The sequence below is a fragment of the Lepidothrix coronata genome, unplaced genomic scaffold (assembly GCF_001604755.1).
Source record: "Lepidothrix coronata isolate B3197 unplaced genomic scaffold, Lepidothrix_coronata-1.0 Scaffold209, whole genome shotgun sequence".
In the NCBI taxonomy this organism is placed as follows: Eukaryota; Metazoa; Chordata; class Aves; order Passeriformes; family Pipridae; genus Lepidothrix; species Lepidothrix coronata.
In genome coordinates, this window is record NW_016690389.1 from 108,855 (window position 1) to 130,737 (window position 21,883).

General features: G+C 39.0%; 1 protein-coding gene and 1 long non-coding RNA gene across 2 annotated transcripts in view; one reads left to right on the forward strand and one right to left on the reverse strand.

Moving 5' to 3' along the window:
- The window catches only part of CRB1 (crumbs 1, cell polarity complex component), a 100,024-nt gene that overhangs the window by 34,037 nt on the left and 44,104 nt on the right, over positions 1 to 21,883 (forward strand). Inside the window, exons 4-5 of the mRNA XM_017832918.1 lie at positions 1,455 to 1,594; positions 2,970 to 3,152. Coding sequence (XP_017688407.1) covers positions 1,455 to 1,594; positions 2,970 to 3,152 — 323 coding nt within the window. The remainder of the gene's footprint in view (positions 1 to 1,454; positions 1,595 to 2,969; positions 3,153 to 21,883) is intronic.
- Positions 4,588 to 7,035, reverse strand: LOC108506187. The gene is made up of 3 exons (XR_001877707.1): positions 6,941 to 7,035; positions 6,078 to 6,299; positions 4,588 to 5,322 (listed from the first exon to the last, which is right to left on the reverse strand). It is a non-coding gene; the product is annotated as an uncharacterized LOC108506187 (long non-coding RNA).

The window sequence follows — 21,883 nt, forward strand, 5'->3', positions numbered from 1 at the left end:
TAAAAAAACACTTTCGTGTAAGTGCATATTTCTTATTTAAACTCTACTGCACGTTATAAAGTGAGTTGTGGATTTATACTTCACTGCTCCGTGATTCTGAACCAAAATGAAAATGTAGCATGAGCACAGGCAGAAAAAGACCTTTCACCACAAATCTGAGCAGCACCAAACTGAAGGTACACGGAAGAAGTGTGTGAAAAATACAGCAAAAGAGAGTGACTTCTGGTTTGAAAACATACCTCAGGATGAAAATTCTTTTTCTGATTCACATCTTCCTCATTACTTTTTATATCCTAAATTCAAATGCCTAAATGCCACCTGGTCTAAGTAATCTCTGATTTTGATTTAAGAATAATCCATACACTAGTAATAAACTGGCCTGCCAGAAGTTTCTGCTCATGTACACCCTTAAATAGTGTAGTAAAAAGTTTACACTTTTCGGTCCATTAGGTTGCAGGAGCCAGTTGATCTCTGATGTTACTTTATGTTCAACAATTTCACTTTCTCTCCAAGACTAAGACTTAGATATTTAGCAGAGAAATTCTCATTCAGCAAGATTCCCCATGATTTCAATTGTGTAATAATAGTGTATCATGTAAAAGAAAATATAGGAATAATTTTTTGCTTCTGATAGTTATTTTTAGACCAAGATCATGCACAGCTAACACGTACCTTGCAAAAGCCTGTCTTCTCGTATGACATGTACATGTTGATCATCTTTGATGATCATCACTTGATCATCAAAGAACAGAATGATACATTCTATAATACTCAGCTCACCTAAAAAAAACCCACAAACAAAAACCCCCAGACATTACTGATTACCTGCATGTTGTTAATTTCTATATATACTAGTTTGTTTACTTTTGTTGTAGTAACATTGCTATGAAAAGGGAACTCCTGTTACTGTTATTACTGGAACTAAGCAAGCAATTGACATTTTTTTCTAACCTAACAATAAAAGGCTGTTTTTCATGAAAGAAAAAATATCACTTAGTTGAGGAACAGAAATTCCCTTTTTTTTCTGCCAATTCAGTTTGTACCAGTCCAAGAGCAAGAGATACTAACACACTTACTACCTCCTCCCTTTTAATTTTGTGAATAATGTTAACGTTATAATTTCTAAAAGATACAAACTATTTTCCCCAAAACATTTTTTTAAAAGAAAGAAAAAAAGAAAGATCCATATTTCTTATAAGAAATGATCTGTCAAAACCAATTTGAATTCACAAGCAGTTCTTTGTCCCCAGACAAAATCACATACTTCAGGAAAAAGCTCATTGTTGGTTCCCAATTTCTGTGGTTTCTCCTAAAACACCAGATGGTGGTCTCGAGCCTGGACTCAACCCTGTAAGCTGCTAGCAAAGGTTGCACAAGAAGCCTGTGGAGGTTTGGGAACAAAGCCCAGATCTCTTGACTTCCAGCTTGAGGGAACATTGCATTCTGTGTTGCAGGTACAGCTGCAACTGTACCGGTACTGGATTTATCGGGCTGCACTGCGAGACCCTCATTCCCTTATGTTGGTCACAACCTTGCTACAACAACGCCACTTGTGAGGACAATGCTGACAATTACACATGCCACTGTTGGCCAGGTAAGCTCCGAGTTCTCACAGCAGAACTGGGCAAAACCAAAAGCACTAATATTGTGGAGTCAAGATAGGACATCAGTCAAAGCTGGGATCCACCTCCCAGTTACTTAATCCTTCAGCCTGTGTGATACATACATCACAGCTGCAGCCGACCCTTTCTTTAGTCTTCATTCAGACAACCTTTAAATCAGTCTAAAATCTCATTTGTGAATGCAAAACATTGTCTATGTATGAACGAAAGTTAAACTAGGTGTATTGGTATGCTGGGAAACTGCTCTCCTTCATGGTACCAGTGCAAGCCCTTCTGTCTGGTAGCGAGGGGTAAGACCCACAAGGCTGTGTTCTTTACCAGAGGGCTTTGTGTATCCAGCTGTTTACAAACTGGTCCCCACACCCACAGTGGGGATACAGACCCTGCTCTCTGGAGAGACTACACAACTCTTTCAGCACATGGACTAACTACAAGTCTCTGTAGAAGTTTAACACCCGTGACCTTACTGAGGATGCAGGAGCACAAACAGCACTGTGGGAAGTAAATGCCTCAGTGTTGGACTACACAGTTCTTGGTGCAACAGAAAAGGAAAAATTAGGCCGAACCCTTGACATTTTCCAAAATTCAAGGAGCCTCATAGCACTTCAAACTCCAGATGAAACACTTTACAAATACTAAACGATTTATACTTCCTGCCCTCCTCTGCCTTTCTACAACCTGAGTGTGTGTACACCACAATGCAGCGCCTTGTTACTCACACAGATCTTCACCGTATTGCCAAAAAAAGACCCAGACAAATTCTGCCTAGCACAGCTCAACTCCCCAATGCAAAATAGCCAGAGCAATGTCCTGCTGCCAAGCCCTGGCAGGGAGCTCGAGGGAACGTTCACACCTTCAAGGAACTGAGGAAAACTTTTAGCACATGACAAAGCCTGAAACCACGTTTCAGCTACTATTCACAGTGTAGATTTGGTGTATATTTTGGGGTCTGAAAGGGATGAATAGCACATAGAATCATAGAATGGTTTGGGTTGGAAGGGACCTTAAAGGTCATCTAGCCTTCCACTACCTGAAGAGATCCTAACAAGAAAGATTAAGAGGGGCTATTTGTAAGAGTATGTATTGACAAGGGGAAATGGCCTCAAACTGAAAGAGAATAGGTTTAGATTAGATATTAGGAAGAAATTCTTTACTGTGAGGGTGGTAAGGCACTGGCACAGGTTGCCCAGAGAAGCTGTGGATGCCCCGTCCCTGGAAGTGTTTAAGGCCAGGTTGGATGGAGCTCTGAGCAGCCCGGTCTAGCAGAAAGTGTCCCTGCTCACGGCAGGCGGGTCGGAACCTCACCGTGTCACGCCACTGACCGCCCTGTCGCGGTGCTCTCCGCAGGGTACGCGGGGTCCCGCTGCGAGGAGGACATCGCCGAGTGCCGCAGCAGCCCCTGCCTCTCCGGCGGACACTGCGTGGAGCGCTCCTGGGCCGGGCTCTACGGGCGCGTCCCGGGGCTGCCGCCAGCCTTCCGCTACGACCGGGCCGAGGGCTACATCTGCCGCTGCCCGCCGGGCTTCTCCGGTAAGGTGCCCCCGGCCCAGTGCCGTCGGTGCGATGCGGGTCCCGCGGGGCGCAGGGTCCCTCTGCCGGCAGCGCGGGCCGTCGGGGCGTTCTGCCGCCCGAATCAAATATAACCTCCACGTGCGCGCCTAGCTCTGCTCTTAAGGGAAGAACAAACAATCAAACAAACAAACGAACAGTCGAATTCACAAGTGACCATAATCCTGAAAGGGATGCGTTCAGACTTGCCTTTGCCCCAGCCTGCGCTGTTTAGCACAGCCACGAACCCGTTGGGTTTGGACTGTACACTTTTAGGCCCGCAGAATTTTATTGTCAACTCCATCCGCTTGTTTCTTCTAAAAGAAAAAAATAATTAACAGCTAGATTCATTTAACCAGCTGTCAATTTCTCGTTCTATTCATCTCCTAAGCAGCTTATAAACTTTCCTGAGAGTTGCATGACTGCTGTCTCCAACATAGCAAGTACTAAAGTACATGGAGACTAGAGCTTTCACTTTAAGTTACCTCTTTATTTTTCTTCAAAGTGGCATTGAGACTTGTTTGCTTTTGTTCCAGCCCTTCCCCTAAACTGTCCTTCCCTATCCTGTCACTAAGTGTTGCTGTTGTGCTTCTGTTCTGCCTAAGAGAGTATAACACGAGGCTTCTACTAAGGTTTTTGATATCTCCCAGGCTGTCCTAAGCACCTTTACCTCTTCCCATGCCACTTCTTTCTCTTGGCCTCCTTCCAGCAATGTCCATCTTTCCAGTTGCATTTCCTCCTGTCTTGTCCTAATTTAAAAACTTCTAAGCTCTGCGAGACAACCTGAAAGGTAATTCCTTGTTTAATCATCATCCTTTATCCTCTTATTTCCTTATCAATTGCCTTCACCTGGTTTGTTTGTTTGCCTAATTTGGGTCGTGATTCTACTGGTTTCATTCACATAGAGTTCTCTTACTCCCCAGGGAGTATAGGTAGGCTCTAACTGGTCTGGAGAAAAAGAGTGTAAGAATATACTTAAATCTATTAATCTTGAATCACTTTTTTTCAATCCATAAGCTCCTCAATCACAATGCAAGACTCTTCAAAATATGACTGAAAGTATTGGAGACCCTGAAATTTCTGCTGACTTCACTTCAAATTAAATTACATTTTTAAAAAGCTTAAGTAAGTCTATTTAATCACATACCTCTTGGATGCTAGATATATAACTTTCATTAGAAAGAAAACCCAAAATAGTTATTCTTACCAAACAGTGTGCCCAGACAGGTGGAGGCAGGAAGACCACAATCTTTAACAGGGCACTGTGGTAGCAGTAACAATGCACATCTCTCTCTGGCACTTCTCTTTCCCCCAGGTAACTTGGAAATGTTTGCCTCTGACCAGGAAAAGTTATTTCTGCAAATAGTAAACCACAAGTTTTAATGAAAATTAAAGAAGATTTAAGATTAGAGTTGATAGCAGTAGCATGATTCAAGGTAGCAGGTCAGTCCCTGATCAGGACCACTCAGTATATGGGTTCTTATCTGATGTAGATGAACTAACAGTTGCCTGGAAAATACGTCCAATCGTTTCATCTGGGAATTTCATTAACACCAAAAATCCTACATTTCTGCAGCTGTAGGGCAGGAGTTTTTCCAGCCTTAACACCTGAGTAGTTACACGTGCTTTAGATATAACCCCTCAGATTCCTATTGCAACAGGACAGAGACTTTATTTAATAAATCACATTCATTTTATTATGACTCTTTCCTCAGTAAAGCATTCACATAACATTATAATCATACTTCACTGATGGGGGTAATATGCAGAAATAATAATCTACATACCCTGCATTGTGAAGGCCTGATCTAAAGGCCATTGAAATCAATGGAAAGGTGTAATTAAACTGAGGATAATTGCCAATATGTAACAAGCACAAACCAGTGTTTTTGAACTTACTGGATAAGACTGAAAACAAATTAGTGTAATTGAACTGAAAATTGAGAATATCTGCCTTTTGGACTATAGTTTTAGACCTAAGGGCAGGAGATAGTGGAGCCTAAACACACGCCTATGTCAGGATAATATATTTCCCCACCATGCTGGTAGAAAGGTATAGATATTACCTGGCAGCATCTTGTTACAGATAGTGATTGTTCAGGTAACTTGAAAATAGTCCGTAGTCCTGCTGAAAGTCTTGAAATGAACAAATCTGCAAATAAAATTATTTACACAATTTCGTTCTTACAAAATAAAAAATAAAAATCCCAGTCTGGAAACTTCACCCCAGATAGAATTGAGGACATTAGTTATATGCCTTATCCAGATCTGAAATAGAAAATTTCTGCATGAGTTCTGTGAAGGGTTAAACTTCTGCAACTCCCTTTTAAATCAAAGGGTTTGGGGATACTCAGGTTTCAAGAGGTCGAAGTACTTCTGCAGTAGCAAGCCCTAGATTTTTTCATTTTACCTTGGTCTGCTGGCCCCTAGCACAACAGTACTTTTAATAAATTGGGCTTTCATTTAAAGTCTTGTGATTTGTTACTGCTAGCTAAAGGCATTAGTTACCCTAGAACTGTGTCCTTTCATACTGTGGATATATTGTATTGCTCTAGCACTGCACATTTGTTAAAAAGACTGTTATTTGAGAGGTTAAACTTTTCACTTTGCTCATGAAAATATGTGAGAAAGGAGGAAGGCAAAGCTATGGATTTGGTAGTGACTCATTTCACCAGGTTGTAATAAACTTAACACCATGTCAAAATTAAAGAGCTTCTGAACTTGCAAGGTCTACCAAGTGACACAATCCAGTGTGGAACCGAGCCCAAGGCGCAGTGATTGTGCCAGGCAGGCAGGTCCTGCTCCCTGTGCCCGGTCCCTGGTGGGTAGGACAGTGCTGCTGGCAGGGGTGAAGCTTATCCATTTTGCATCAGCAGAATAAGGGTAAGAGGAGCAGAGCCCACTGACCTGACTGTAGCAGGGTGCCTGCTGCCTGCAGACGAGTGCTGGCTCCTCAGTGCCTTACCACTGCTGGCATCTTGTTATCTGCTGTGTGCCAGCTGTGCCACTAGCACTGCTGCTTGCTTTGGCATCATGAATTCCTAAATGGGTTTTGGCCTTTTCGTTTACTTGTCTTGTTTTCTGGTTTTCTCTTTTAAATTTCCTTGGCCCTTTTCCCAGTCTGTTGGACTAATGCAAGAGAAAATGATATGATCAGACTGGTGTCGTATGGGTATTGAATTCCTGGCATATGCATGGGGGAAAGAAACTGTCTTCCAGAGCCAGAAGATGAGGCAGATAAATGGCCAGTATGGGAGAGTACTCAGCACTCAACTAAGTAAAGAAAATCTCCACCCAGACACTGAACTGTGAGCATCACGGGACCAGTACCTAAAAACTGAATCATTTGGACTCTCATTCTGCACTGAAGCCAGGGTGACAGAAACATAGAAGCACACAGGCTTCCATTTCCCTGCATGTCTTTAGGTGCTGCTATGGGCAGACTACCCAGCAGACAGCAGGGCAGACTGTCTCAGCCAGCCATCCTCCTCTCCCCTGACCTGTCACAGCATGGTACAGACATAAATATTATTTATGAGTAATGAGTAGGATAGTGGGCATATTACCACTAACTTGGGAAGCCTAAAGTACACACATATATTTTTATAATTATAAAAATAATTATATATTTTCTTTATTTTTAATCTCCTTCCTTACAATGATCACACAGCTGCTGTCCTTAGATATATAAAGCAACATGACTTACAAAAATGAAGTCAAGGAGTTGAATAGCAAAGATCTCATCTCCAAACTCCAAATTTTATTTTTACCTTTATTTCCTTGTCTGTCCTTCAGCTGCTCACACCACAGTAGTCAATCATTCCTTCATTAACCAGGTTAATTCATTTTATTTCATGACCTGTCATCACAGTTTAAAAGGTTATTTTCTCTTCATTCTGAGACTTTAGAATAAGACAAGGCTGTTCAAGGAAAGAATGAGGATAAAAAAGGAGAAGACACAGAGAGAAAATACAATTTTCAAGTTAAGAAGCTTTCAAGGGCACAGCTCCTCTTTTAAGTGAGACTCAGGCTTCTCCTGCAAGCAAGACAGGCACTCAAATTCAAAATTAACAGGTCTGGAAGTACTGTTAGCTAATTATTATTCCCATATAAGCAAAGTTTCAAGAAGGAAAATGTTACCATCAAGTACCCATTCAAAGTTAGCTGGTTTAAGGAGAAATTCCTAACACTACACACATGAAATTGCTGAAAAATGAGTTAGGTCTAGAGATCTCTTCCTCTGGGCTTCTTACCCCTCTGGAACCTCACAGAGGCTATATTTGGGATGCAAACGTACATCTCGGCTGCCTAAATTCGCTTCACAGTCAGTACAAGATCTCTTTTTCACTGTTAGACTGCTGTGAAAAGTTCCCTTGCAAAATCAACTCGGTGGTATCGGGCAGTTGTGCAGCAAAACACGAAAAAGTGCAGCTATTTTCTGAGCATGGGAAAGAAGTTATTGCTTTCCTAGAGAGATTTCTACAGTGCTGCCCTGTCTCTGTCCAAGCCTCTGTGATCTCCATGTATTCCTGTGTTCAAAAGCACAAGGGGAAGGAGGAGGACCACCTCCTCTCACTGCTCCCAGTCAGTCTCAAAGCTCCAGCATTACAGGGCCAGCCTAGTCAAAGGCTGTACCAACACAGGATGCCCTCTGGGCCTGGCAGGCACTTACTGCCTGTAAAAACCCTACACAAAACAGACAATTAGCACTTTAAAGTACTTTTTCCATCTCTTCTAAAGCCTCTGATCTTGAAAGAACATTTGGACAAGCTTTTAATGATTCTATCCACTAATACCATTTAACATTTCTTCTATCAGTAGCATCCTGGTAAGGAGAAGTTCACACTGTCAGAATTGGTTCTTTCTCAGTTTGCCCCTCCTCTACTTCCGTCACAGAGTTCTTCCTTCTTCCCTTTTTTCTTAACTTTTGGAAATGGTCAGAATATTCTCTTTGAAAGACAAAATGTATCCTTTAGCCCTGGTCTGTGGTCTACTCCAGGGAGAGGCAAATGCTTTCAGACCCCAGGAATACAGTGTTCTCACTAGTTTCTTGTTTTACTGAGGATCAAACTGCTTTCTTTGCAATAAGCACGAAAAATTTCTCACATGCCTAACTCCCAGACCAAGCTCACTCTTTAGGTTAGTCTGATTAGTCTTTCTCTGGGCAGCCCCCAGAAGGAAGGCTAAGGTTGGGTTCACAATTCATGCACTCTGTACGGTAATGGCCATACAAAGGCAGCGTAACTCAGAACATTGTGGGCAGCACTGAAATTAGGCTATAGCTAGAAGAACTTATGAATTTGCCATTCTTTTATCAGTTACCATTGGAGAACCATTGGAACATTCCAATTTCATTTCTACTGCAGGTAGTGGCTCTCTTGAACAATTGTAAGAAATACCATTTAGTGAAAGAGAGTGTAATTTTTACATTCTTCCACCATATAAATCACCACAGCAACTAAGACTAACTTGTGTTTTTCATGACAGCTCTTTCCTTAACAGCCCATATCTTGAGACGCTTTATGAAAGCCTAATAGCTGTTTTATTTTTTTTTTTCAAAAATTAATCTTCTTATGACTTACCTTGCCCCCTACATGGCAGTGGACTGTGAGAGTGATTGCTTAAATGCACTGACTGTAGTTGTACGGTTACCTAGTGTTTATCACTGGTTATAGAACTCTGACTTAGTGGGAGGCACTTGAGGAAAGAGTAGCATATGTCTTTAAGTGATATTGATACCACCTAATAACATTTTTGTATTTACAATATTCTGCAGCTTGGGTTTCGCCTCACTAAAATCTGAATGTTTGTGCAAGCATTATCCCTGATTCAAAAAACATAGAATAAGGTCCAATATGATCATAAGGAATGACATTACTTCAACAAACAGTGGAGTCTCATAGTCTATGGAGGATGTATTTGTACATCATTATCAGATCCAGTTACCTTATTTAATGTGCTCCAAGTAGAGACTGAAATAGTTTTAGATTCTAGAAACAAAATATGCACTTGGCATGGGCACTAACTATGCAGAGGACTCCTTTTAATGAAATAAAATTCAGCTTTATTGAAAATTTCAGCTTGTTGCTATTATTCATATTGTACAAGGGAACCTTCTGACAGGAGAATATTTTTATTAGTAATGACAATCTATGTTAGAATTTTGTAAAAGCTGAACCATGACCATTAGGAAATGAGCTCTCGAGTTTTTTATGATAACTCTTTACAGAATTAGCCCCCAAACTTGGTTTGCAACACTGAGAATATACCTATGTATATTGTTTAATGATAAATATATATTACATGAGAAATCTCTCTCCTCTTCTTGTTGCAAGTTGCAACTGGAAATGCAAAGAGATTGCAGCCCTCACTTGTGCATTATTCAGCATCAAAAGAATGCATGAATATTAGATGTTTTGGGGGGTTTTTTTGAGTTAGAAATATATGGAATTAAAACATTAGGAAGCATCTACCAATATTATTTTCAGAATATGTACAGAGTTTTATTCTTTAAAATTTGACAGCTGACCCATTATTACTATGATCTATTTTCTCTAGTTGCACTGATATGTTAAGTTGTATTATGTAGTCCAGTGTGATTGACAGAGCCTGCAAGCAGTGGATATTTTGAATCTGGCACATCTCTCTGTGTTAAACAGTGTTGCACATAAACACTTTTTAGCATGAAAAGCTTTTTTCCTTGAAGGGAAGGAGGAGGGGATGAATGGCTTTTAATCCATAAGCTCCCAGATCTTGCAACGCACAGACAGAAAATGTCCTTAGATTTAACAAATCTGTATGGCCAGTACCTGGCAGAAAATGCTTTCAAAAACAAACAAACAAAAAAGGCAGTTGTATACTGTTTGGCAGTGGGATAATGTTTTTCAAGTACCTATTATTTTCCTTCACTCATTCCTGGTGGGTCATTCCATCATATGACTGACTACTTGTTAAATCTAGTCTACCCAGTAAGAATTTTCCTTCTGGTGCCTTCTTCAGGCACTGCCTACTTACCTTTTTGGTTTCTTTCTTAAATTTGTGAATAAACTTTTCCTAGCCTTTTTAACTGGCATACCTCAGATATTTATACCCTCCTCTTGACTGAGCTTATGAATTTGCTCAGTTCAATCTTTCTCTGTTGAAGAATCTCTCTGGCCCTTTCATTTCTTGCTTGTTTTGCCCCAGACCAACACCATGCTCAACATCCAATGGCAAAGACAACCACTAATGAAAGTAGCCTTTAAAGTGTGGTCCCAAACCCTGGTGAAATCAAAGGTATTGCACATACTAAAACTAACAGCAGAACTTTGCTTGTCTTCTAAAGAATTTGATTGTCCATCTCAGGAGCTACTTTACAGCATATGCTTTTTAGCATTGGTTTGTGTAAGCCTACATTGTTCTGGTTGAATTACAGTCAAATTGCAGTCAGGCAGATGCACAACTTTTCCCCAAACAGAAAGGAACTTTCTTTAAATCTACACTTCATACAGCTTTCACTACTCTAGAGAAAGTACTTAACAAGTAGACACTAACAGAGGACCTGTGCTATGGGACTAATGTATTTTACTTTCTCAATACATTCTAATTTATGGAATATTTAAGGTCAAATGTCAAGCGATAAACAAAATGACCCGATTTAATAGTATAGTGTTTTGCTCAACAGATGATTTCAAAACCAGCCTTAATAATGTCACCATCATGAACCCCATTAAAATCCAGTTTATTGGAAATACAGTAAATTATACAACCAAACATTTAAGAGGCATTACTTCTCTCTCCTTCCCATAACGGAGGAATTCAGAAGTGACATTGGAGAAGCTGGAGGAGTTCAGTCAGAAATAGTACATGGGCTAGTAGTTCTGAACCATATGCATGTATGTATAAATGTGTGTTCACACACATGTGTTAATACACATATAAATACATACATGCTACTGCTTACATAGTAAGTACCTCAGAGTACTTTTCTGCTCTGCTTATAGAAAGCCTTTCTGTGATCCTTAGTTAAAAAGGTCCACAACTTGCATCTTTTCTATTTTTGAAGGGCACAGTTTTCTGTCTGGATTGATTTGTGGTAGGAATAAAAGATTTGCCTTCATTCCTTACTGCAAACTTTGGAGCACACCATGAGTATGCTGGTTAATAAGCAGAGTTTATGCTGGTCTTCATGACTAAATAATTATTTCAATTGCATGGCTTGTAACAGTGGGAAATGCATGATGTTTGCATGCCAAACCTGTATATATTTGTTATGAAAGCGATATTGACCTACATTGAAATAAAAAGTTAAGATGTATGAGAAAACTTGCTCAAAGAATGCAGGCTGCTATTAAATTGCTATGGCATCAAATATAAATGACACAATGCCATTCATCACTTCATTGTTGTAGGGGTTACAGTTTTTATGTAGCTTAGCTACTCTGTTTTCACACTTGCAGATTTTTACGTGCCTTTGAAATACCATTTCTCACATATAAACATCCCCAAATAACCCATAGCAGTGGGATGGCATTGCTGTTTATCCTTAGTAAAGTGCTTTACTTGGCGAAATGCTATTTGCATTAGTCTCCTAAAAAATATAAACTGCCCTAATATGTGAAAATATGCAATTTTTTTGAACTGTTATCAGCATTTTGGTACCAGCACAGCTCTGAGAGTTCTGAGAACCAAGTTCCCCGTATCCTCTCTGTTCCTGTGAGCCAGTAGAGGGAGCACAAAATACTGTCCGTGTCTAGCATCTGCTAGACATTAGCAAATTCTAGCTTTAGCTGATATTTCAACACTGTCATTAGAGCCTGATCTGGAAGACACTATTTCTCAAAGACTTTGTGATGAACACTGTTTGCTAATCCAAATTCTTAGAGTCAATTTTTAGCTTTTGCACCACACAATTTGATTAGCAGGATCTTCCACATGGAATTCAGGAATATTGGTCTGTGGCCAGTCATGCAAAGTCCACCCAGGGCTGTAAAAGCTATGGAAAAAAATGGCACTGTTTTAAGTAAAAAAGAGTAATTTGATGACCCAGACAGGCTATTTCTAGTTAAGATTTGTTAGCATCTTGGAGCCTTAGTTTTCACACAAGAAGAATAACAAATTAAGAAATTTACTTATTATGTCAGTGGTCCTGCTGACAGAGCTATTGGGGTGAAAGGAGACACCCACAATGAATTTTGCACCGTCTCTTGGCAAAAAGTAGATATTTGACCCAAACATCATGCAAAATGTTCATATTTTCCTCTTTGTACCTGAAATACCAGCACAGGACTATTTCAGACCCTTACATAAGGTTCCCATAATGCTGGTGGCATAAGTGACATCAGTTTTTAAAGCATAAAAGGCACCTCATCTAGGCTCAGAAATGTCAGTAGTAATTACAAACTTTGTTTTCAAGTATAATCAATTCTTTATTTATGGTGTGAAATGTTTTTTACCCTTTTGAACTTTTGCTATTCTAAGCCAAGCAATATTGTTGGCATGTTCCTTTAAAAATAATTGCTTCTGGAGAGAGAAATTGAATGTCAGGTTCCAACTTGATGTAAATTAAATGGCTTGCATTAATAGTCTGGCCTGTGGTAGAAGTGAGTGTTTCGATTCTGGGTTTGACTTCAGGACATGACCTCTTGATCACACAGGTCAGCACAGATGGGAAATATTGGAGAGGTACCCTAGGTTGACGTGAGGAAGAAAGTGTCTAGTGCTGATGTATCACAAACTGTCTGATCCATTAAACAGAAGCAATGTCAGACTCCACGGAGAATAAAGCTTAGTTGTCATAGGTCATTATGCTCCTCAAAAAAAAGAGTTGGAAGGAAAATCACAATGATGGAAATCCTCAGGGCTGTCATATACACATAATCTTCTAAACCTTCCTGAATTAATGCTGCCAAGCCTATATACAGGGGGGGATGGAGTAAAGAACCCAAATATTCTTAACTTCTACAGTACAATTATGTGTCATATTTCCCATCTGTAGCTGTTATAAAGAATTATTTAACAACATTCAGCATTTTAAATTTAAAAGCAGGACATCTATACAACTGAGACTCACACTTATGTGACATGTCTTAAGAAGAATTCCATCCATGACAGCAATCACATTTGCAAGGTCAGGCAATACATAGTTCTTCAAGGGGAAGGAACAGGTGAATTGGGAAGAAGTTTATATATCTCTTTTTCTTTAAGGCTATCTCCTGCCTTTAAAATTGGCTTTCATTTCAACTTCTGAACAACCCAAATTCCCCATGACAGATTTTCCAATCTCTTAAATCACCTTCACAGCCTTTTTCTGGACCTGCTCCAGTATGTCTGCTTCTTTCTTGTACCTGGGTGGCCCAGACTCGGACTTGGTGTGGTCTCTGGTGCTGAGCAGAGGTGAGGAGTCACCTCCCTCAACCTGCTGGCACCATGATTCCTAACACAGCCCAGGAGGCTGCTGGCCCTCCTTGCTGCCGGGGCACACTGCTGCCTCATGCCCAGCCTGTTCAGAGCATGTCAAAGCTGCTTTCCAGCCAGCTGGACCCCACCATGTACTGGTGGATGGACTTAATTGTGCCCAAGTGCAGGACTTGGTGAATCCCTTTGCAGAATTTCATGAGGTTCCTGAAGACTGCCTGTTTCTCCGGCCTCTCAGACCCTCTGAATGGCAGTGCAAACTCTCTGGTGCATAAGGAACTCTTCCTAATTTTGTATACACATATATACAATTCCCATTTTAATTGATAATACATTAAAAAAAAATCACTTTAATGCTTTTGTTGGATTGGATTCAGGAGTTCTGCAGTCTGATGGCAATTAATTATCCTTGATGAGTCCCAGGTCTAAGGTCTTCTCAAGGACATAAAGAGTATGTCTGGGTTTTGAGTAATAAAAATAAGCTGATAAAGTGAGCACCAAAACTAATTTTATGTGATATACTCCATAAAAGCTCTTACATTAATTGTTCCCTGTAGCATCTAGCTCTTAATTATTCATTCTTTGCTAATAGGAGGAACAATTGATAAAGTCTAGTATTTTTACATCTGCTCATTTGCACTGTTTGAAATAAACTCTGAGGTGACTATAATAAGGCACAACCTGCTTCTGTTTAGTACCTGGACTAATTTTTTCAGGTACAAGGAGAATTTCAAAGAAGTTAAGTTAGCCTTTTACTGATGACTCGGGTGCTGATCCCTTTAAAAATATTTGAATTAACTAAGAAAAAGGAATTCTGCTGATTGGGTAAGGAGAACCAGATTAAGGAAGGCAGACTCTTTCCCTGGCTGACAATGAACTTTGCACTTTCAGTAAGCAGTCTTGGAGAGAAGAAAAACCCCTAGTATGAACAGCTAATTTATGCTGATAATTAACTGCTAGAAGTAGATTTGGTAGATCTGACTCAGATTGCTCTCCCACTGCTGTAACTCTTCGAGTCTGGCTGTGCTAACAACATGACACTAATACAGAGAATCATAATGATCAATACAATTATGCCTGTAGTCTTTGTCCTGTGGGCACTATTTTGTCTTAGCAAAGAGGGTTCAGAATCTGTTATTAGGCCTGTTTGTGAGGCCAAAACATTATGGCAAATCACTACCTATCATACCAAATAAAGAAAACTATTTAAATGCTGTACTGTGTATACATCTGCACAGGTACAGAAGTTAACTGTAACACATAAAGATATAGAAAAACTAGATTTAATCTAGCTAAATCACATTCCTATACTATCATCTAGGAAATCCCCCAAAAGACAGGCAGCAGACCATGGAAAGCACACACAGTCTTAGCTGAAGTCCATGGTGTGCCATTTCCACTGGGACTGCTGGGTGACCTAGCAAAAATGAAGTTAGTTTGTGTCTCAAGCTTCCCAGCTTCAAGACGAATTAAGCATATGAAACACTGAATAAACAAAATCACCACTGAGATGAGTTTTCACACTACAAAAGGACTAACACTGAAGGGAATGAGTGAAATGAACCCTGCTGCTGAAGTGAAAACAGGTACGATCTCCTGCCATTACCATTCATACGGAACTGGAATGAAAGATCCCAGTCCAAAGTCCGGGATCTTCTGCATCTACATCTGCTCTACAGCAAGTTACAACTATTTACATAGAGAAGAAAACACACACCACGTAGAGTAATTGCCTTAAAAAGAAGGAAAGAAAAAAAAAGAGTGCATAGTTCAGTGTAAAAGGCTTGTCTTTTCCTGTATTTAAAGTGTTAATAAATTATATAGAAATATATATTGTAGGAATAGAGAAATGTAATTGTACATAGCATAGATACAGATCATATCCATGCTTTTTATACAGTTATGCTATGCACAGCTCAGAATACACAGAGCATAAACATGTTATGTGCATTCACACATTTATGTTTTATATTTTTCTATTGTCAGGTCTCCATTCTCAATTAAGCTCTATAGGCCCTATTAAAAGTATGATTTTCTAGCCTACTGGCTTTTTCAGTTTGTTTCAATAAGGACTGACAATGAAGTTATGTAAATACAGTCACTTTTGCATGTTGTGGAGATTCACATTACTTATGGCAAAATGAGAAAATCTTGCAAATGACTGAAATTTTTCAAAGCACCATTTCCAGGGCAGAAGCCGTTTCACACTAGACAGCACAGTGGCTGTGCTTGCCTAACTCAGTTAAAACAAATAGAAAACAGCCAACAAGAGACAAGGTAGAAAATCCCTTTTAGGGGAGACTAGACACAGTGTACATTTCTCAATGGAAGTGTTCATCAGCAACAGCCACTCTTTTAAAGCCCTTAAGTGTTTGTAGAATGGAAAATTAATTTGTTTTCTAATTCCAAAGTGAATCATATGCTCCAAACAGATTTTCAAGTCAATGAAACATGACCTTGTATGATCTAATTAAACAACTCAAAGGTATTAGTTGTTTTAAGATCCCTCTGGATATACTTCAGTTCAAATGCACACACATCATCTGTATGTACAAGCTCATAAATCTACAAAAAATGCAAATCAGATCATTAATGCTTTGAATTTGACAGTCTTGCCACAGTTTTCTAAAAGGTAAAACATGAAAAATTCCTGAATTATATATACTCTTTTTACAACTTAAAGAGCGCGCGCGCACACACACACCCACACACCGGAAAGCAGAACACCAAATATCTTTCTTTGACTTTTAAATATCTGGTCCATAATCAAGTATAAAATAACAAGTTCTCTTAAACTTGCTATTACAATTTCTTCTCTGGATGATGTCCTGACCCTTTGACTGGAGCATTGGACCAGATGATAACCTTTGAAGGCCCTTTTAAACCTAAGTTTTTCTATGATTCTGTCTTAATTCTCTGTTTTGTGAATTGACTTCTCTGCTCCAGTGCACATGACTATTTAATTTAAAAAAAAAACAAACTATGACTTTTTTTTGGTATTTTTTATCCAATCTTTTGTCTTTGGAATTGCTGCAATGGTGTACTTTTTCCACTCTCAGATCTCTGTGTAGACCTTATCTATGAGGTGCAGTCTTTCTTAGCATCCCTCACATGTCCTATATAGATTAATGGCCATAACCATACACTCTCTCTCCCATAAATGCCCATGTGTCTAACAAGAATGCTGTCTGAAATGCCTTTGGTACTTTGGGGGTACCATTGATTTCTATCCTTTTATTTCCTTTTCCCCATTCACATCTTCCTCTACTTTTTCATCTGTTTAGTCTCCAAAATCTTACCTACTCTTTTCTTTCTTAATGGTATCCTTCACAGATCATCCTTTTCCACCTTAATCTGTCACACCCTGTAATTGTGCTCTCCCTCCTCTCCTCTACCCTTCCTGTCTCATATCAACAAGATGGCCAGAGCTACAACACGTTTGTGCAGCCAGAAAACCCACTCAAGACGGATACTGCCTGGGAAAACTGGGCTGCCACCATTTCATTTTCTTCCCTACCTCCATCAGTCAAATGCAACAGCATTTTACCTGTACATAAAGCTGACTCCAGGAGCAGGGAAATGAAAGGAAAATGAGTGCCATGCAGGGACATATTTCTTCAACGAGGTTTTCCTTTACTCCAGATTCAGACCCTAATCCTACAATTGGATCCACATGGCTGGCAGTGTAAATTGAAATATGGGATGAAGGTGTAGGCTACAAGCAGCAGTTTTGCTGTGCTGCCCTTCTAGGACACGGCCCCTCCCCATTGCCAGGCTGTGTGTGCCTGACCTCTCGTGCAGCTTTGCCTACGGAGCACTCAAAGAGCAGGCTCTGGAAGGGGCTGGCTCGTCCACTCAGGAGCTGAAGCCAAGCTGAACTCAGCCGGCTGTTTCCAATATTTATAAAATAAAATAAACACACCAGATCTCACTAAACAACTAATCACCTACAGCATGTACATGATTTTCTTCTTCTTTTTTTTTTCCCCCTCAAATGAAAACTATTTTAGGTGTGACAAAACATGTGAAACAAGTAGAAAAACATTTCCAAGTACTTTTGCTCTCAGAAAATCTTTAATGATTGAAGAGATTAAGGGACTGGGGTTTTTTACTACTTTAAAAAAATCCATTTTTACTGAAAATTCAACCTAGTCTATGAAGCTTCAGGCCAGCAACATTTAAAAAGATTGAATTACAGCATGCCATTCTGAATGTAGCACGTTATGAATTCCATATACCTCAACTAGAATGACATATTTAATGATTAAGCCAAGCCACTCAACTTTATTTCTATTTTAATTTTTTTTCCTAGCCAGTATTAACTTTATACATACATTTGAAATGGCAAGAGGAAAAATAGAAGAATAGTGAATTTGTCTGCAATAGGAATAACTAGTAAGGTCTTACAGCTTCACAGAATTAGAGTTCTGTGTGAAACGTATCATGTGCCAATTAGCCCTATGTTAACAAATGCTTATTATCCCACTTTTTAAAAGTATCCCTTTTTCCATGTGCTCCAGCTCTGCCCTGTATTCTGTCCTTCATTTTACACAGGCCTTTTCTGCTAAGACAGCAACAGAAATTGCCATACAAGATCAGATCACTGGTCACATTAAATTCAGTATTGAATGTAAGCCAGTTCTTTACTGAATAAAAATAGGAGAAAAAAAATTCCATTTAAATACCCCTCACTTGCTCTACACTGATACACACAAGAGTAAAGCCTCCTTCCTGACCTCCATGGTGACTGATTTATGCCCAGAAGGATGGGTTTTAATTATGATGACACAGAGATGGTCAATTTATTTCCTTGCGCTTACTCACTCACGAGCGTGCACTTCCTCCTTCCAGCAAAGAGTAATTATCTCTTTGCAATTATCTGCACAGATGTGGCAAAGTTAGAATTTTTGTGACTGTCTGCTAAGACCCGGGGCCCTGAAGAATATGTGCTCTGCCAGATCTTTCCCCTGGCCTCAGGATTAATGAGACCCTTGAAAAGAGTTGTTTGCACCTGGGGTAGGATTTTGTAACAGACATTTCCAAAACTGTAAAATATAGGTGGAGGAAGCGTTATTGCAAACTCTTTGTCTTCCATAAAGTATATTCTGAAGGGCGTGCTACAATCTGAGTTTCTCCAAGGTTTGCTCCTGCTTGCATTTGATACCTTTATGTGCATAGATACCTATATGTGGAAGTAGAGTTTGACATATCTACAGCTTAGTTGCTGGGAATTATTTTATTCAAAGAAGGCATAGAAACACGGAAAAAATAGAATTGGAAGGGACTGACATGCAGGTATCATTTGGACTATCTATGTGTCTAAGATGGGATCTGCTGGCTCATGTCTCATTGCACTTTTGCCTCTAACCAATTTTTAAGGATCCAAAATAGACCTTTTGGCTCCCAGCAGGCATCTTACGTGAAGGCTTTTTTGTCTTATTGCCATTAGAAATCCTAAAGTGTGACCTGGATGTTCTTTGTGCAGGGCCAAACCTGTGACTTTTTCATTTGTTTACTGTGGTCTCAGGGAACAGTGTGCTCTCTTTTTTTACACTGAAAAACTGTTACCATGTCCCATTTCCTCTGCTTGTGCTTCGACTGAACAGCCCTACGTTTTTAACCTCTCCTCAGAAGCCATATTTTCAAGATCTGTGATAATTCCTAAACTCTTCCCAATTGATCCAAATTGTCCTTGCAGTGCAGAACTAAAAATGAACTCAGTGTTCCTGCCACGGCGTGACTGAGGCTTTGTAGACTGAAACTATTGTTCCACCTGATTGCTGGTTATTCTGGCCTGAGACTACAGAAATTGAGTGAGCCCTTCCAAAATTGAATACAATATTTTTCAGGCCATTGCTCCAATTTCTTATGTTCAGGTACAAAGGTCATTTTGTCCTTAACACAATCAAAAGTTTCTCTTAACCCTGTTTTATCAGATAACTTAATAAGCAAGCTTTCTATGTCAACATCCACATCTTTTATGAAAACACCAACCAGAGCAAACCCTGGACAATCCCAAACTATAATCAATGGAGCCTTAAATTTTGACAGGGAACCTCTGACAATTATTTTCTGGGCAGGATTACACACGTTTTTTACCCACTTTATGGTGGTTTCATATAGATTTTTCTCCTTGGTTTGTAAATGAAAATGTCATTAAAGACTACATCAAACCCTTACTGTAATTAGAGTGGCTGTTCCTGACAGGTTTGTTCAAAATACCCACCAGTGGTTCTGACACGGCTTCAGGCATTTGCTAAATTCCCTGCTATGAAGTTCCTCTGTCTCAGAGTGCCATCAGCCCCATGTTGTCACCAAGCTGTAATAACATATGTCTATCCCCACCTGTTGACTGTTTGTATGTTCATAATCTTACCTCAGTCATATTATCAAGGTCATATTGCAAAAGGACTGACAATTACTGAGAGCCTCCAAATTTTTCTTCTTATATTCAAAATAAAATGCATATTAAACGTCAAGCTGTAGCACAAGACATCTGATAAGCACTACTAATCAAGTGCATACACATTAACTTATCAGCATGAACTTTGTTAAAAGATTCCTTACTTATCTTTCAAAGAGTCTGGATGACATCCTTATCCCATGGCATTTGAAAGTATTATAGGAAAAATGCCTATGTCCCAGGCTGGAAGAAGCAGCAATTTTCTGAGCATCTCCATTAAAGCAATTGTGAACTGTAGATTAAAGGAATCCAATATTGTATTCTGTGTATGAGTCTTCTGGTCAACCTAAGAACACATTTGACACAAGGTGAGGAACTTCCTAATTAATGAATAAACGAGATAAGGGAAAAGAAGAAATTGATAAACACATGTGCCAAAAATAATGTCTGCTGCTAAATTTTTCACAGAAATAAGTAGTTAAATCTCCTGAACTTTATTTTCCTCTAATTAAATTTGGTCCAAATTAAAATGTCTTCCTCAAGGTCTGAAGAAAAAAACATGCTTTGGTAAATTATTTTTTCCTGTCTTTAGCACACTAAAAAAATCTAGAGACAGACTTCCGGTAGGTAAAGAGAGCAAATGGAACAAAAATATTTTATAAAATAAAGAAACAGGACCAAATTTTAGGTCTTTTCAATCTGCTTATTGAGATGTACAGTTTCTCTGAATGACAGTGACCAGAGTTGATCTGGATTAACAAACCCCTTGAAAGAAAAAAGGTCTTAAAAAACAACACCTTGTAGAACAACAAAAAGTGACAAATCAGTTTCAAATGTATTCTAAAAATATGCCTTTCTAGGAAACACAAAGTTTGGTGTGAGCACACTTGGAGGACGTACTGAAAAAGAATTTAAATAGGATACATATCTATTGTGTAAGCAGTTTAATGAGACTTACTTTAAGCCTTGTTGATCTGGCTTGGGCAAAATACACCATCAGACCACATCAGCAGGTACAGAAGTGGAGCAAGCTAATCCTGGAAAGGAAGCCTTTATACTAAGAACTGTTGTGAATTTTACAGAAACTTACTCTGTGGACTCCTTAAGTGCTAAACAATCTTTTTCTTCCGGAAATTTTCCTTTTGAAAAAGATGGGTGCCACTAGGATACAAGTTTACATCATTTTAATGACAATGTTTACAGGTAAATATTTACTTTCTGTGAATTTTTTGTGAAATTGTAAGTGCACTTAGACTGTATTGAATGTGTAGCATCTATCCAGGTTGCATGTCTGTATTTGCTTGATATTTATTTAGTGTCAGGGAGCTGGAAAGGCAAAAGATTTCTAACCAAAGGTGTGTATTAAAAGTGTAATTTGGATAATACTTTTATAATTGTTTAATCAAAATGAAAATGAGTGGTGTTCAGCAGACTTATTCTTGAATAATTGCTTTTGTCATCTTGCTTCTGCAGGAAACCTTTGCTGCTAAATTTGAAACAGAGAGTTTAATTAAGAGGTTAACAGTTAGAAAATAGGCACCATATAGTAATAATGTGTAAATGAAAAAAGGAGACACATGAGTGATATTGTAAAACTGAGTCAAAGGAACTGTTTCATCTCTGTTTTGAATAAAACTTCACAGGCTGGAAAAGAAACCATCCATAAAAATATGACAAAAATATTCACATTATCTGAAGTTTTAGGTCAGTGTGTAATATATTTAGAAGAGAAAATGCTGAATGATTTTACTTTACTTTTTGTTTTAAAAACACAAATATGCTTAGCTGAGCTAATGCATGTAACCACTGAAAAGAAACATTTACTTGAATTTACTTTTGGTATGTCTTACATCTTTTGAGAATACTTTTTTTTACATGCTAACTTTTCCAACCTGAGCTATTTGAACTGCTTATA